This window comes from Cyprinodon variegatus, unplaced genomic scaffold, assembly GCF_000732505.1.
Source record: "Cyprinodon variegatus isolate N-32 unplaced genomic scaffold, C_variegatus-1.0 Scaffold136, whole genome shotgun sequence".
Taxonomy (NCBI): Eukaryota; Metazoa; Chordata; class Actinopteri; order Cyprinodontiformes; family Cyprinodontidae; genus Cyprinodon; species Cyprinodon variegatus.
In genome coordinates, this window is record NW_015150589.1 from 589,230 (window position 1) to 607,575 (window position 18,346).

General features: G+C 35.3%; 1 protein-coding gene across 1 annotated transcript in view; it reads left to right on the top strand.

Moving 5' to 3' along the window:
* The window catches only part of fstl4 (follistatin-like 4), a 246,139-nt gene that overhangs the window by 145,716 nt on the left and 82,077 nt on the right, over window positions 1–18,346 (top strand). The window contains exons 5-6 of the mRNA XM_015376533.1: window positions 4,712–4,902; window positions 8,203–8,323. Of these exons, the coding sequence (XP_015232019.1) occupies window positions 4,712–4,902; window positions 8,203–8,323 (312 nt within the window). The remainder of the gene's footprint in view (window positions 1–4,711; window positions 4,903–8,202; window positions 8,324–18,346) is intronic.

An 18,346-nucleotide genomic window follows, 5' to 3' on the forward strand; every position in this document is an offset into this window, starting at 1 on the left:
TGGAATCTGCTTCATGGCTTTCTGTCATTTCTTGTCTAAAGGCATAATGGAGGTCTGTTGATCACTCTGCTCCACATTTAATTATCTTAGTTTCAAGATTTGCAATACTTCCAGGTTAAAGTTAGGCAGAATGATTCTGTCAAGATATTGTTTGGTATAACTTAACTATTTCTGGACATACTGTTACATTTTTCAAGTTGGTGTTATTTTATTAACTTTACTGTCTTTGCAGAGACTTTCTTTCTTTTCTAAACAAACATTAGTTAAGAAATGATAAGGAACTCAATATCATGCATCGTTTCATCTTGTGATCTTGGAGTTGCAATTCCTTCATATAAATTGCCTAAAGCAAACTTTGGTTACTTTTACTAAAAATACGATGGGTGTACACAAATTTCTAATATAGATATCGCATATTCTTATAATACCAATGTGTGTTTGTACGCACCTTTTCTAAGCTATTTAATGTGTGTAAAACCTATTTTTAGTTCAGAAATATAAGAACCCAGAGGCAAGCAGCTAAGATTGCTGCTGACCCTTCTCACCCTGGACACAAGTAGTTTTAGTTGTTTTATATATATATATATATATATATATATATATATATATATATATATATATGTTTAGTGTACACTCTAGGGCATCTCTGAATGTTAAAATTAAACATTGTTTCATTTTTCCAGTCATTACGATTGCTTTCAGACCAACTTTTTTTTCTAATTTGGGACCAAATCTAGAAGTACTTGGAGAATGTTATGTTTCCATGACAACTGATTGGAAACTGGAAGCGCTGCCAATAGCTGTAAATGGAGTAGTTGCTCTCCCCTTTTTTCTATATGGTCTGCATCTACAGCTATTGGCAAGTGTTAGTGTTTGAAGCTATGCTGCGGCTTGAAAATATGCTGATGCACTGGGGACGCCGAAGGGAAATATCTGCCCCATTGAGGAGAAGGCGCAGGTTAATGCTCTTTAACATGTAACAATTATCTTTAACAATTACTGACAAGGTAATTCGTGCCTGTAATATTTCGTTTTAGCACAAAATTGTTGAGTTTCTTTGGCAGTTGGGTTGCACCAGAGTACAATTTTTTTTTTAGACATCAACTACTGTTCACCACAGTTTGGCTGGAGCTGAACCAAGACCATTATTTTAGGCCGCACTAGGCAGTAGAGTCCAATTGGACTTTCACACTGACCCAAACGTGACCAAATTTAGGTCATTCTAAATTTAGATCAACTTAAACCTGCGTGTGTGAAAACACCCTTAGACTCTCCCCACTGGCAGAAGGTTGCGCTATATCAGGACTGGAGCATGCTGTTTTTCTGTCAGATGAGCATATCCAGTCAGACCAACATACCCATAGTCAATACGCATGCGCAAGATGTCAGATTTGCATTTATTCCTTTAGTTTTTTATGAAAAATATAATTTAAACTACATCAACGGGAGTGTATCCCTTTAGTCATGTACAAAAAAAACAATTTTTGGTCAGATCCCCAAAAGCTTCAAAAACACCCAAAAGTCAGTCTGTTTTGTGGGCTAGGTTGTACATGACTGAAGGGATACACGCCCATTGAGGTAGTTTAAAGTGTATTTTTCGTACAAAACTAAAGGGGTAAACTGGTATTGACGATGGGTATGCTGGTCTGACGGGGTAGGCTGATCTGACAGAAAACCCGTCACAAAAACAGCTTCTTCACATGTGATACTGGCCTCAAAAAAAAGGGCCAGGTCCACGCTGATAATCTTACCATTGGTGGTAATAGCACTAAACAATAAAACATTTAAAAGTACAAAAATGGCAATTATTAAATAAGGAACAGCCCAGATGGAGGGTTTGAAACACCTGATACTGACATTAATTTACAAACTATATCTCTGTATAACTGGATTAAAAGTAATTCTAAACACCTACAAAGGCTTTCTTTAACCACCTTTATGTGATATCTTTTACCTTGAGATTCAGCTAATTTTTTTCTATCTTGATATGACTTCTAAGGTTTGGGTTTTGTGGATGCTTTAGGCAGACGACGAGCACCCTCTTTGGGACATTGGGCGTATATTGTACAAGCAGCTTTGGCATGCTCCCTTAAGTAGCTAATATTTCAAACTGCCTATAAAGAGGGTCTAGGTCCCCCCTTGTACAATAAAACAGGATCAAGAGGTGGATACACTATAATGTAGACTGATATTTTGCTGCCAGTTCTGCAGCTGCTTTGCTGAGCAAGATAAGAAAGCCAGAGTCAGAGGACATGTACTATGCAGTGAAGACATAATTCACTGTAACACCCAGGTGTAACATCCAGGTTCAGGGACGATATGTGAAGATCCTTAAATAATCGTGTACCCTTTTAGTCATAAAATTTTGGTGCAGCATACTCTGTTAAGCATTTTGTAAACAGTCTTTCCAGTTTTCTCTCTGATGCCCTTGCTATTTGCTGCATAGAATTTTGAGGCAGTGCAGTAAGATTGGGACAAGGAGACGATAATACTTTGCCTATATGACAAGATCTAAATTGGCATGGAGGTGAATTTATTTCTGTCCCTCCGGTACGGGGACAGAGATGACGGTCAGGTGATGATCCCTAATATCTGAGCCTTCTCACGCCTCATTCGCCTCACAGGAATAACATTGAGCATGGATTTAGCAAAGACCTTGACATGACTGCCTCCTTGCAGTAAAAAATACGCATTGTGTCTGCTGAATTGGTTTTTAAGTCTTAGAATAGTCAACAGTGTTGTTTGTGTCCCTACATACTATCTATTTAGGGACAAATATATGGGAGTAAATTAGATTTATTGGACTGATTACCTTTTTTAATTGATCCTCATCTGCAAAACATTTTGATTGATGTACTTGATAAGTAAATCTTAGTATTACAAATCAGAAGTCCATCTTAAAACCATAGCTGCTGTCTCACATTTTGAATGTAGTGTGACTTTCTTCTGTAAGCAATCCATCACCAGATTTAAGAGGCATTCCATTTTCTATTTACTTTCTATTCCTATCATGTTCTGTTACAGAAAATTGCTGAACCCTATTGCTGTGCTCTTTTGCAGTGCTATTCCCTAACTGAAAATACTGTCGTAGAATAATCATTTGATTTCTGTTTGGGTGATGTTGGTTCCACTGAAGCTTTTAGGAAGTAATTTATCAGGCATTACAAATTAAGGTCATGTACATATTTATGAGCTCTCTTAAAAATGGATATCTTTGAGGAGATGAGAAATTACTTGTAAATGAATTCTGGTATACTATGTGGTATTTCTGGTTAGATGACAAATTGTAGATATTGATCTTAGAGAATTTCTTTTCCTAAAAGTTTCCAGCTTTAAGAAAGTAATTATCTTTATAGTTATTGATGTCAAAAGTATATTCTTTTTTACTTGGCTGTCTAATAGCACCTAACAGAAAACTAGATCATTAAATAACATGTTTATGTCATTCATGACTTGCATATATACATATTTGTGTGTTTTTTATTTTTATTGAAAGCCATTTCTATATTTCTGATGTTGCTGAGGACCTAATTATGGGTGACCTCAACCTTTTCCTTTGGTGAGAGACATTCTGCACACAAGGAGACTGTTTATTTATGTTTGTATGAGAACAAGATGCGCATTTAGAATCTAAAAGGTTAAGTAGAACAGGAGGAGGTGGTCTCTGCTGTAGCCCAGCTGGAACATTGGTAATGATTTCCCAAGGACACTTATGATGCACTTTGATTGTGGTAAACACTACTTTAAAAAGAATGCTTGGCCAGAGGAATTAGACTCAAATATCCATTAATTTACAGTTTACTAATCTGACTGTGGTTGGAAGGTGTCATGCAAGGACATGTGGTCTTAGTCGTGAATCTTCTTTTTTTTACAATAATATATAGTATAGTGCCATGCAGAACTTCAAACCCTTTGAGTTATCCAATCGTACACTTTTTTTTTCCAAATTTCAACTATTTGCAATCAAATACAACTAAAAGAAAATACATGACAAAAGGTAATTTACATAATGTGTTGCACCTACATTTTCAATTTAAGGGTTTTTATTTTAGATTACTGTTTTTTTAAACGGAAAACATGGCACAGTATCTCTGATCAATGGCTTCCCTGTTGTGTTGCAGAATGGCACCATTGCTTTTATATACTATTGATGTATATATGGTTCCTCCTCACATATGACATGTTTTGCCAAATATATTGAGTGAAGTTTTAGAAGTCATCAGAATACAAACACTGTTTCTGCTGGTTTATTTTTTTTGAGGCCTCATATGTTTTGCTTAGTCTCCTCACATATACTTTGCAGACAAATGTAAATAAGTAAACATTAATGTGTGAAACATAAGCTTTATAGCCACAGTACAACAGCTAGACTGCAATATGGTTTGAGACTATAAATGCACTGAATGAGAATATTTACCTTTTGTTTGCAAAGCGGATTCAAGGATTACATGTAATTGTTTAGACCTTTTGCAACCAAAAACCCTGAAACAAATTATGCAAATATAAGGTTCATCTTTTTAGATGAGGTCTAAATGGCACACATGCATATGCAGATACACACTTCATCTTTCCCTCCAATTCTTTTTTTCTTCTATTCCCACTATTAAACACACTAGCACATTAAATCCAATTTACAGCTACAATCCAAAAGGCTTGTGTAATTGAGATTATTTAAATGTCTTTTCATCCATGTCTGTGTTTACCCTTGCAGGCACTGCATGCACTATGTCAGAGTACAACAAGCTAAAGAGCACCCTGTTGGATATGCAACCAAAACTACTGAGGAGTGGAGAGCAGACCCAGCAAAGGGACATGGAGCAGAAGAGGGAGTTGGTGGACACAATGTTTAAATACTTGGATGTAAACAATGACGGCAGGCTACTTAGCGATGAATTGGAAAAGGTGAGTCCCAAACAGGATTGATTATAATAAGATGTATGTCAAGAGGGGGAGTGCATAATAAATACAGAAATAATGTGGTCCAAGAATTGAGCAAAAAGGAATTCTGAGTAATTTCTTTCATCCAAATGCATAATTGGCAAATGAAAACAAGTGGTTTCAAACTGATTTACACAATAATAGCTTAGTATAAAAAATTAAATACCATGCTGACTTTTTCAGTCGGCATGGTATGATCAGCTCTATCAAAATAGCAGTGATATCAAGTCTGCTGATTTGATGGAGAAAACCCAGGACATCCATTCTAACAGTCCAATTTAAAATGTAAACATCCTCCTGCTGTGGTTGGCAGTCCAAGTAAAAAGCATTACATTTATTATTTTTTTTCCTTTCCTATACACCCCCATAAGAGGAGCTTTATTCTATTTAATGCAGGTGCTTCTATAGGCTCCTTTAGTCGGCTTATGAGAGAGTGATTTAAGTCTGATTTTCTGGGTGTGTGCGTTGGTGTACCATGCTGCTCAAACATATTTTATGTTCTTTTCAGGAGATGTGTGTTATCTATGTTTTAACAAAAAAGAGGTGCATTTGTTGGAAATGCCACCTTTTCAGTGATATTTGCAAAGGTGTTTAATAAGATATACCCCTTTTTTTTTAAATTGCGATGATTATTTTGCATTCAATAAGCAAAAGAGATCATTCTCTGTCAGGTTTGGGTGACAGCAAGATTAGACTAATGAGCTGCAATGTTGCTTGTTGTTAAGAGGAAAAAAAATCATAAGATTCAGTTATAAATAGCCATAAAAGCTACAGAACACAGATTTTTTGCTTGGATGTGAAATTTTAACAAGTTCAGCTAAGTTTTTACGATTTACAAAGAAAGAAAATAAGTGACTACACCCTTTTATGACAGATCTGTATTAAAAGATTTAGTAAAGCTGGCATGTTTCTGAAAAATCCCTTGATAAGACATTCTTATCATGTAGGAATTCATGAATTCTGCTTTGTATAGATGACTTTTTTAAGGATCAAAGTGGAATTGCAGTCATCATTCCTCACTGACTTTCCTCGAGAATCTGCCTTTTGTCACAGATAATGTTGGAGGCTGAAGTGTTCTACTTAGGGTTTGAAGATGTATTATTCAAATGCCTAAGGGCAGACTGGTCTGACAGTGAACATATGGCTGCAGTAGGCTCCGGGCGGCAACCCCAGATAAAAAGTTTGTCACATCCTTTAATCTGCCATGTCACATGTGCAGCTCCATAAGAAACCATTTGAAAGCAGATTACTGGGGAAGAAGGGGTATACTTAAATACTTTACTGGCTAGAGGAATGAGGCCTGTAGTTCAGCTTCCCTCATGATTACTTTGTTGGCATTTTGATCTCAAAACAAGCACTTTGTTAACATCAATAAAAACTGTTCCAAGGAAGAGTTAAGTTGACCTTGCTTCTGTGAATTATAAAATTTAAGATGACTTATAAATTATTATCCATTGTTTATGCCTTCCAGCTAACAAAAAGAAAATCTATCAGCTCGCTTGAATATTAGTATTTAAGTTTTTTTTTTTTTTTTTTTTTTCCATGGTCTTTGTAACCGCTCTTAGTTCTGCTTTAATTATTTAATTATTCTGTTTTGAAAGACATACTATTCACATGTCTATCTTAAGAAATATCCTGTGGCGACATTTTTACAAATGAGAATCTAGTATAAAAATATCTAGATTTAAAATGAGAACTTAAACTAATCCCTGCGGAATTCCTTACTGCAGATTTACACATTTTAATGAACAATTTCCTAAATCTAATCAGTAAGATACGACCACTGTCAGTACAATTCTTAATTGCATAATTATAATATGTCTTGTAGAGGACTCTATAAATGTAGACATACAATTCTAAATCAAGTCATCTGTAAACAGTATCCATAAAAGTAAAAAAATTGATCTGTTCAGTTTAAACTATTCTCTTATGCTCTGAGGATGCCTGCCACGTATTTATTGCTGATGTCTAAGTTTTTAATGCATGCATGACATTATTGGCTTTACTAAAGCGCCTTTACAAACTGCCTACCCCTTTCTGCACAGTATTTTCACGCTTAACTTGATGTGCTTTCTTGGCATGATATGTGTGCAAGAAACAGAGCAATAGTGGAGTTTAAAGTTTTTCTGAAGCTGCATGCCATTGAGATATTGAAAATAAGCCTAACACTGCTGTACTTCTAAGCTTGGCTGCTGTTACTTAGCCTTTGTTTTAGGGGTTAGCTTGCCTCTTACACTCTGTGAAATATTAAAGATCCTACAGCGAGCTTGTAGATTTTCTTTTCTATACGTCTCAATTGAATAGTTAATTGTTTTATGCAATTTAATTAATTCAGTAACCCGAAAGAATAAATACACATACCCATCTGTTTTAATATATATTTTATAAAAGGTTTTGGCTATTATTCATACAAATGTGGACGTTTTAGAATAAGGCCAACAGTTTAACAGTATCTTGCAAGCATTATGTTTTTCCTTGCATAGAGACATGCTTTTTGTAGGGAATGCTGTGGTATCGAAAAAGCAACAATAACAGTAGTAGGTAGTCTAACTTGCAAATGTTAAACAGAGTCTGAGTTTTCTCCTTATCTCTCTAAAAATGTTCCACTTTTAAAGATGGCTCACCCAAAAAGGATGCAGGAAGAAGTAGGGACTTTCTAACAATGTGAGATAATCCATAAACAGTTATTACCAAACTCTGAACACACACATTTATGAAGTAAATTAAATACTTTCATACAGTAGCAGCCATTTAAAATGGCCCTTCCCAGTCAAACGCCAGCCGAATGGCAGCCTACTCCCCTGCAACTCCCATTAAAATCCCCTCCAACTGGCCTGCTCCTGGGCATGCATATTTGTTTTACTCTGACTCTACCCTTTCACTGAATTACAGGGTTTGACCAGGAGATGATGCTTCTCTTTAGATCTTAATTTCCACAAATCATGAAAAATAATATTTTAGTACAAAGATTGATGATTAAAAAGGAATTGTAGGGGACCAGCCGAGGACCCATCAATGAAAGTGGGGAAATTTTGAATGGCTACCACTGCATACAGATCATTTCTTTTTATTTGATCTCTTTAATGCTTGTTTCTCCTTTTTTATTAATAATTAAAGAATTGGGGAATTTGTGAAAGAAGAAGGAAAATGAAAAACATTAAGACTTTTGAATCATTTAGTTTTGGCCATCTGTCCTTTTTGTTGATTCTCTCTTTAAGGGACTTAGTGATACATTCCTTGTTTTTTTATGTATATTGACCTTAGATCTCGATGAAGGAGCATCTGGAGAGCAGTCTTTTGGAATGCACCATGCAAGACCTGCTTCGTTATGATGACTACAACAATGACAAACATCTGAGCCTTCATGAGTTTTACACAGCTTTCCGTAAGTTTTTTCCCCCCATAACTGGCTTCTCTGCTGTTTCATCAAATCATAATAATCAGAGAACATAACATTTATAACTTTGTGTTTTGAAAATTTACTATTTAGAATTCAATGGCTGGAGCCATTGAAAGCTGGAGCCAAGATTTACACAATAAAGATTTGTAATTTATAATTTAGTAGTGGTGGTGAGAGTTACATTGGCTTGCTAGTTCAAACAGTGCTAGCGAGCATAGTGTAGCCAGCTATGCGTATTGGGGTATAATGGTAGAGATGCTGTGGGGGGTGGCTTCAAACTTATCTACTCCAGAGGCTGTTTTCAAATGTAGTCTGTTTCTTGGCGAGTAAAGCTATCTTGATGGGACCCCTAACTGACAAAGAAACTTGTCATATACACTCAACCCCGCTTGATTTGGACGAGGCCTGAAGGTCACACGATTTATCAGCAATGAAATTAATCTGCTGGTATGCTTATTGGATCGTTAACACACATGAATAGTTGCATTGCTCTGCTAATGTTTTGCAACAAGCTCGATGGATGCATGGTTGAATTTATGGTAATTAAAATACTAAAAAACCATCTCTTACAGAATATAAAACTTAGAAAAGTGTTATATTCTTATCATATTAACTATTAAGAATGTATTAAACTACAGCCATTGCTTTTAAAGGTTTATGTGAGATGTATAGTACAGGAGCAAATTGAGCACGAGTAGCCTTACTAACACTTCTCTACAAACTGACCTTCTGCCATTCACAGTGCACAGCAAACATACACTACGTCTTTACAATGAAATGTTGGAAAGCTGATACTGAAAATAACATACTTTTAATATAAAATGAATTATGAAAGTTGTATCATAATATAATACATTTTTGAGGGTAAAACAAGTAACAACATTCAAAACAAAAAATTTTGTCACCATTCTAATATTTTGTTAATCCCTTTCTTATAAAAATACACGTTGGATTCTAAAGACAAAACACATCTGACTATAAATGCCTTTTCAATAAAGGTACTCAGAACCAAATACTAAATATAGCACATGTGGTCATGCTCAGCATGATTATAGCATCTGGAGTTGCTCACATTTTAGGTCTAGGCTGAATAACTGCTTAGAGCCTCTACAGCCTCCAGCTTATTAGGTCCAGTAATCACAGTTCTCTTACTAATGCTACTGTAGTGTCCATTTAAAATTTTTAGTTGTCATAGGAACCCGGCCGTCTTTTAAAAACTGACTGCTTTTTCCCCCTCTGCAAATGCTACTTAAAAAAAAAATCAGTTAGATAAGAGGTCAGGTCCAACTTGGTGATAGAAAATGTGTCAGTACAGCAGTTAGCAATGGCAGGTGGCCATTTTCAAGGCTTTAATTTCAGATGTACCGGTCTATTAAGCTAACCATTAATTCAGCCCCTAATGAGCGGTTTTAGTGGAAAACTTCTCAACGTTGTTCGTTACTTTTTCTCCCTTTCTATAAAGGCAGTGGACAGAAGTTTTACTGTATTTATCTACCTGCAGATTTGCCTGTAGGGTTTTAGGCTGAGTTTGTCAAAGCATTTTATGTTTGACAAGCAGCTGAAGAGGCGGGTAGGGACCAATAACAAGTTATTGATCAGATAAAGCTCAAGGTTAAGTGTTGCACGGTGGAAAGGCAACACCTACAGGGAGCCATTATGTAGGAGTGGCACATCTGGTATTTTAGGTAATTTGGATGCTGTTAAATTGTGTAATTTAGCACAATTGTGTGAGTTTGTGTGTGTGCTTGTGTTTCTTGGAATAATCTCAATTCTCTATCCAGTGAGTGATCTGGAAAATCAGAGCCAGGAAACGCAGGTGTGCCTTGCGGAGTGGAAATTGATGATGTGAATTTAAAATTATGTATCTAAATGATGGTATGTTTCTCATGGTTGATTTAAGCCAAATGCCTGATTTCAGCATTTCTCCCACAGCTCCTAAATATTTTAAAGGCTTAAGCTGGTTCTTTACATGAGCCCTTGCACTTTTTCTTTTGTTGAATATGCTAAAAAATCAGAAATACATCCTTTGGTCCAATATGTGATGAACTGGGGTTACCCTTTATTGGCCAAGGATCACAGTACAAGAATAATTCAAACTTAATCCACCAGCACAGGTAGTTAATTCCATGTCCTCAAATCCAAATTTTAAATCTGAAAATATTAAGTCCAACAAAAACAAATTTTTTTTTTATTTTTTTTTTTTTTATCACGTTTCCTTTCCCAGGAATCTCATGATAAACGGGACCAAAACGTCAAGGAGCCAATTAAAAGTGGACATAAATGCACGTATTTGCACAGTTTGGCTAATTACAACAAAAACACGTCTTATTGCAGAGAAGAGAAATGTTAATATCTTTAAAAATAGCCATAAAATAAAGAAAATGTAACCTTATTTTGAAAAGGAAATATGTTGTTTGAGCAATAAACTTTTACATTTCCATTTACTAAAATTATTAGATTATTTCATAAAATATCTTAAGCTTAGATTGCTGCTGACCTGATTGAATTAGAAATTAGGATTTGTTTATGTTTTTAACTGAATTTTTGTGACAACAGATTTTGCCCTGGTGGAAAAAGGTTCTTTAGCACTGATACACTGACACACAGTTGGCTTAGTGGTGAAGTAGAAGGAAAACAATCATGATATGTAATCCCCTTTAATGTGTTTTTTTTTTTTTTTAATGAAGACAAAATATGCATATGCATATAAAAAGTGCACATTAAACTGCTATTTTTTTAATTTATTTTTTCCTTTTATAGAAAAAAAACTGGAAAATAAAAACCCTGTGATTTTTTTATTCCACTTAGTGATGTCTCTATCCTTTGTGTTGGTCAATCAAAAAGTCTGAATAATGTGAAAAATGTGAAAAAGTTTATTGGACATGAGTCATTTTGTAAACTGCTCTACTGTTTTGGATTGCTCTCCTGTTCTCTACCTTTGACATCACTGCTGATTTCTAGAAAGACAAATGCTACCCCTCTCCCTATCCTGTATTATTAGCTTGTAATCGAACACATAAATCTTGACAAGCATGTCACAATAGGTTTTGTGTTGCCACATAAACCTTGTTTAATACCTTTTTTTCTTTTTTCTTTTTGAAACCAATTGATTTGAAAACAGGGCATATAGAGAATGCCCCTAATTGTATTCCTATCGATCCACTCCTCCATATGCTATCTTGTTTTTTTGTCACTTTGCCCTACCCTTTCCTTGGTATAACTACTCTCTGCATGTCCTTAAACACCTTTTTATTTACTCAGGTGATTGGTTCCAAACTAAACTACACTGAATTTTCATAGAGATTATGAATAATGAACTTGATGAGCATTCAGAGGAATTATATTTACAATTTCCATCCAGTCAACTCGGCAACAAAAATATTGAAAATCCCAAAATAAGTGTTTTGTTAAGTAAGCATTAGTTTATTATGCAAGGCTGCCACAGATTGCCTGGAATCTGTTCATTTACAAAAAAACTGCATAAAGTTTTATTTTCTAGAGTTAAGACAAACTGGAAAATGTTTTCTCTGCTATTCAAATGCTTGTTGGAACTTCAGACCAATAATTATGTAGGTTTGCTCAGTAAAGCATAAGAAAAGAAAGATGAAAAACAATAATTCGCATTCTTTTAGCTGTAGAGCTAAAAGAGCTTATTGCACGACAGAGATAACAACATAATAGCTTTGAATCAGCTCTGTGGTTCGTTAATGGTTCTTGGGTTCACAGGTCTGTGTTCCCTAATATTCATTACACTGTCATTATTGTGTAGGAGTAGATGTCTTGTACCAGAGTTCTTTGTATGGGATTTTTTAAAAAAAACCTGTAATTACACAATTGTAAATGTGCAGGAATTTGCTTCTTAGATGTGCCGTTTGAGATCGCATCACATTAACAGTACTGCTAAACGTGCGGTGCATTAACACTAGAGTGGATAAGTGAGAGGGCTTATTGAGAGATCTCTATGGCCTGTGGATGATATATATACAGTATGACTTGCAAGGTCAGAAATATAAAAAGTATACAATCCTCCCCAGAGAAAGTATATTTTCTTAATTTGATTAACATCTTCTTTGGAAACTTTTCATATAGTTTGGACCTTTTGTCCCTTTCAGACATGGGGAATAAATGAAAATATTCTATAAGATACAATTTAATAAAAAATTGTATCTGAATATGTTAAAAACAACATATGCTGTAATTACTTTTACTGAAATATGAGAGCTATAATCATGCTATTGTTACTGATTTTCATCAATTTAATCCTGTTTTCTGTGTTTTTATTTGTGATACACATACATACAGTATATGATGGGTGAAATAAATTAATCAATGTGTTGGTAGTAACTAACCTTGAGCTGCAAGCTGGATTATCACAAGATCTGAGTTTTCGGTCTCACAACATACTGTATCCATCTTGAAAGACTCCTTCTAATAACAAAACAACCAGCAGGTCGGACCAATGACATGCCAGCAGTGTTTTTAGGGGTGGGACATGTAGGAATGACAACAGTCAGAAGGGGCTTGCCGGGGCATTACAAACAGGGCTATGCTGGAGGAATCACCTATTGATACCACAATTGAAGCATTTAAAGATGGGAAAAGATGCTTTTCTTCCGACAGGATTTGGAAAAATTTGGAAAAACACTTAAGGGGCTACAATTGGCTAAAAGCATATTATGGAAGGCGGGTACAAGCTGACATGTCACCCAAGCAGCTCGAAGTATTGTACTAAACATCCCTCTTTTTCACAGACAGACTGAACGGCAGCCATCCCAGATTGATAACATAGAACTCAACTTGGTTCTACAGATATCAATCTGGCTACCGTCAGGTTAGGTAGCAGCAGCATTTAAAAATTAAAATCAACTTTTTAATGTCTTTGATTTAACTTCATAAATACTAATAAATTATGAATATAAATTTTGTTATAACTTAAATAGTTTGACATTTGGAAATACTCTTTAACAGATGTGTATAATGGTGGAAAGTACAAGTAAAATAATAAACTTAAGCTAAAAATTTTACTTACTATTTACTTACGGTATTCTTTTTTTTATCTTTTGCTAATTTCTTATGTTGCTCTCTACTGTACTTCTAGCTGGGCTTATATTAGCTGGTTATTAGCTGCCCTTTTATCTAAATTAAATGGTAATCTGTAAACTGTAAAAACCCTTTTTATGGTAATATCCACCTGTATATTATATTCGGGACCTATCCAGCAGTACATTTTGTTCATAACACTAGTTATCTATACATTACATTTATCTATTAGTAAGATTCTGTTTATAATGGTATTCATCTCTATACTTATTCAGTAGAAACCCATGTTCTGTATTTATGGAACTATTATTTATCCTGCACTTGCTATTGCACTTCTGGTTAGACCTAAACTGCATTTCGTTGCCTTGTACCGGTAGCTGTGTAATGACAATAAAGTTGAATCTAATCTAATCTAATCTAATCTAATCTAATCTAATCTAATCTAATCTAATCACTTAGCTGTTTAAGGCTCTTTGCATCCTAGCTGTAAATTTAAAAAAGCTTTACCTTATATATGAGAGCTGCAGTGCTTTATTACTTACTCACAATTACTTTCCAAACATTTGACTTTCGTGGACTTTCTTGTAATCAGGATAAGGATGTGACAGTAGAGTACCAAATAAGGGAAAGAGCTATGCAAATCTGTTCTATACAGTCTAAGAAAGCTCTGCTCTCCCTCGAACTTCCTCTTGCGTTTTACACACTATAAAGCATAGGGACAGCATAGCTGTTTTGAAATTCAGGGGTTGCATCCCTCAAAGATCATTTATAGACCAAATGTGTCACAGCAAGGCAGTCAGTGGCTTATCAAAATCAAAGGTTCTTTCAAATAGAGCTGACAAATGTGTCCTCTTTTCTTTGATTTAAACGATGAGTTTGGTATGTCCTCTGGGACTCCATCTCCATTGATTCATTTCAGAATGTTCATATGGAAGTGGCACTGGAAGAAAAGAGAGGCAAAACTTGGTAAAATTTGACATATTAAACAAAGTATGACTCTAAGTGAACATTTTAGATGTATTTACGTGACAATGTAGCAATAGAACTGTAGTTTATGCTTGGTTTATGAGGTTGCTTAATTGCTAAAGTGCTCTATCTGTTCCATCTACCCTAACTGCCAGTTTGCTTACCAGCTGTTTGCTGACTGGGCTGTTTAGGCTCACAAAAGAGTGAAACCCTGATTCAAAGCCCCTGCTTTTAAACTTCATAGGCTGTCACCATTGAGTACAATTTAAACATAGGTCTAGTCTAGATTTAGACTGATGATATCTGGGATTTAATCTTTAGTTTGTGTCAGTGTTATATTAGTCAGTGAACAAACTGATTTGGCTGAGAAGCAAGGGACCACGCTGCCTCAGGTTTGTAACTCCAAACATTTGCTTTCCTCTTTACTATATTGTTTGTTTCAAAGCTCATTATTATTTATAATTATTCGTTTTTTTAGATGCCAGTTTTCAGTGAGCTTAAAGTCAAGAAGACAGAGCTGTGAACTGGTGTTGTTGTTGGCAGGCTGTAGCAACTGATGCCAATATGTGTCGTAATTGAAATGTTTGTTGATAGCTTGTTGTTTTCAGCTAATGCTGCCATATTTATTGGCTGTTTTTTAAATCTGATTCTGTAGTTCGTATCATGTTATTTATCTGTGTACACAAGAAGTTATTGCAAAAGCTTTAGTCAATTTGCAATTTGAAGAATTTTATTTATTAAGTTTATTTAATCCAAGCCAGGTGAACCTTTCTTTTGTTAAAGATGGCAAGCTATTAAATGAACCAGACCCAGACTGCTAATCCTTACTCACTGGTCTGGTAGGAGGCCGTGGTGGCCGGTACTGTGTCCCCCTCCATTTTTATTAGATTAATTCACACAAACACACTACACTTCCCCTCTCAGTTATGGACAATTGCACCTGGAAAACTTTCATATTATATGGACAGTATAATTATGGACTTTGCTGTTGTGTATCTCAGCTTATGATAGTGCTTAATGCTGCCTTCTATCAATAGGGAAATTTATAAGGATTGTTTCAAATACTTTTCTGTTATTTTTGTTCGCATGCTACAATTCTGAAAAAAATTACCTGCAGTATTACAAATACCTAGAGTGTATTTTTTCTATTTTCTTTTATTTCCCCCAACTTTCAAATAAATGTCATTTGTACCTTTTTTTTGTCAGTAATTAGTTTTATTAATTACTGACAAACAGCACCAGTGGTCATTCTTTGACTTCTTACCAACCTGTTCACATCTAGCCTTTATAATATTTAGCATAGAAAGTAATTGTTGCCACACAAGTGTTAAAATAACCTGTTTGTCTTAATGGAGAGCTGGAGAACACATCTGGAAAATAATAATGAAAGGGATAGTGGAGGATGTTCATTTTCTAGGTGGATCATCAGAATAAGTGGTTCTCCAAATGTCAATCATATTGGAAATATGTTTGCATAAGGTGTCCTTCATGCTCGTCCCCATTTTCACTTACTGCTGCTGAGTCTGACATAGTGGAAAAATAAAAAATCTTCTTTGGAAAAATAAGCTTGTACTGTATAAGCGATGCAAACAGCAACTTTTAAACAGAGCGTGCACGAGGAGACATTGGCATGTGCATGCTCTTGCATGAGTTTAATAGATGTCCCCTCTCGGTAGCGGGTACATGGTTGTGCATGTGCATTTTTGTGGAGAAAGCGGGTTTTTCAAAAATTTGGGAAAATCCTCCAATATACCTTTAATTCGTCTCTAACACATGTCTATGACCACAACATAACTGCTCAAATTTCTCAAAGTTTAATAAAAAAATGCAGAAAGCTTTTTCAATTTATTGGCTTTACTGCTCTATGTTTACCATGTCATGGTTGCTTGATAACAGTAGTTACGCTAAGGATGGGCAAACACTGTACAATATATTAAATCATTGTGCTCAGCTACAGCTCAATCTATACAACAAAACTGCAGGGTTTAAAGTTCACAGCTCCTGGTATCAGTTCTTTAACTGTTTGACCTGGTGCTTTCTGACTGCTCACTGTACATCAAAAGACGACACATTGGAGAGATGCTGTTGGTTAGACTCGTCCATCAAGAAGTAAAATCAGAGAAGAAGAATATTCCTTGTTTTCACATGCACAGTGCACAGTGCGCAAAGTTAAGGCAAATCAGTTTGCAGATGCTCTTAGCTCTGCTTCAATAGCAGAATACAACACACTCACGATCACCTCACTGGAGGCGTCTGAATTTCAGACATGTTCGATTTTCCCGATTCGCAAATAGGAGGTGGATTTTACAGGCTAATTGCTCCTTGCTGCCCCCTATATACTCTACATGACACAGTGCACAGGATGAAGCTATCCACCAAAAGATTCTGAAATTGTTTCCCAATTTTTCCCCCCAAAAAAGGGAAACAACTGTACAGTGTAAGCCCATCCTGAGGTAAGGATGGCAACAGCTAGGTAAAGCTAGACTGTCGGATTTCAAAACAGTCTTTTCAATTCATGGGAGGACGTTGCATTAGACCTGGTCCTTTAAAGAATTGAGCACCTGAATTTAGACAGACCTTATAAAATTTTTTTAGTTTCAAATTAGAACTCTTCAAAACTATGTTCAAGACTGGCAACTGGCTTATGCCTCTTCACTTTTTAAGTACCGGTATACATCAAATGCAGATTTAAGATATTTGAAGTTAAAATCTTAAAGTATTGCTGACATATTTTGTTAGATTTTTTTTTCCCTTTTCCTTTTTTTTTATATTAATGATTTCAGCTTCTATCAGTTCAAATTTCAACATCATACATTTAATTGGTAACGAGTGTTGGGACGTATGTACTTTAAAACAGCATTTGATAGTTAAGTTGAAAAATGCCTAGCTTTGAAATACTTTTATTTAACCATGAACTAATAAAATAAATGCCATGGATCAGAATATGTTAGGTTGCAGTTGCACAGCAGTCAAGCTACATTTTCTTTCCATGTGGTGCTGATGTTGCATCATATGAGCTGTCAGTTTGTATCATGTTCAGATGCTCTTTGATAAAAGACAGCGAGATTTGTCTACTTGTTTTGTTATTGATGCTGTTGCATTTGTCAAATCAGCATGCCAAAAAAGAACTTTCCACCAAATGAGGATTGATGCACAGCAGCGCTGTTGGGCTTTCAAATCCCATTGAGAAATTAGGGACCCCGGTGTGTGATCATGTTGAAAATGTAATGCAGCTGGCTTAAAGACACAAGTGTGGAGGGCATTGGAAACCCTCCTGGTCCCACGAAAACTAGCAGGGAATCATAAGAATGAAGATGGCTCCATATGCTGCTGTGCTGTCAGTGTGATATGGTGCACATTTTTGTAAGTCTTCACAATTTTATCTGGCTCTTCAAGACCACAACATTTATTTTACTGACAATGAGAGTAATGACGGAGGGGGAAAAGAAAATTAGACATATGATGTTCAAGATTTATCTTCCCTGAAAATACCAATTAGAATTCTATATTTACTAAATCATAATCCAATAATTAATATGAATAAATAAATCAGTGCCATGTATGACTATGTAAACTCTGGTCCTATCAAAAAAGCTTAAATATAAAAAGGTTAAGAAAGAAGATGTGAAAACTATTTCATTTATTCTATTTTTGTCATCTGTTATATTTATTTATCTTATTTGTCATCTATTATTATAATATATTTAAGCACTTGTAGTCCAGGACAAATTTCACTTATTTGGATGATTAAGTATAATCTATTAATATTCTGATAACCTGAGCACCCAAAATATGGTTATTTTGACATTTGTAAATAGAGATATCTGGCTTTGGAACCCTTTAAATTCAGTAAATATTCATCTTTTCCTGATGATGTTTCTCTCCTGTAGAGTGTGCAGAAATGCTAGGCTAAATTGCTTGATGGCTAAGTAGCATCAGCTAATATAGTTGCAGGCATTTAAAGTGCCTTGGCACTGATTTGATGCTGGTCATGGCAGTTTG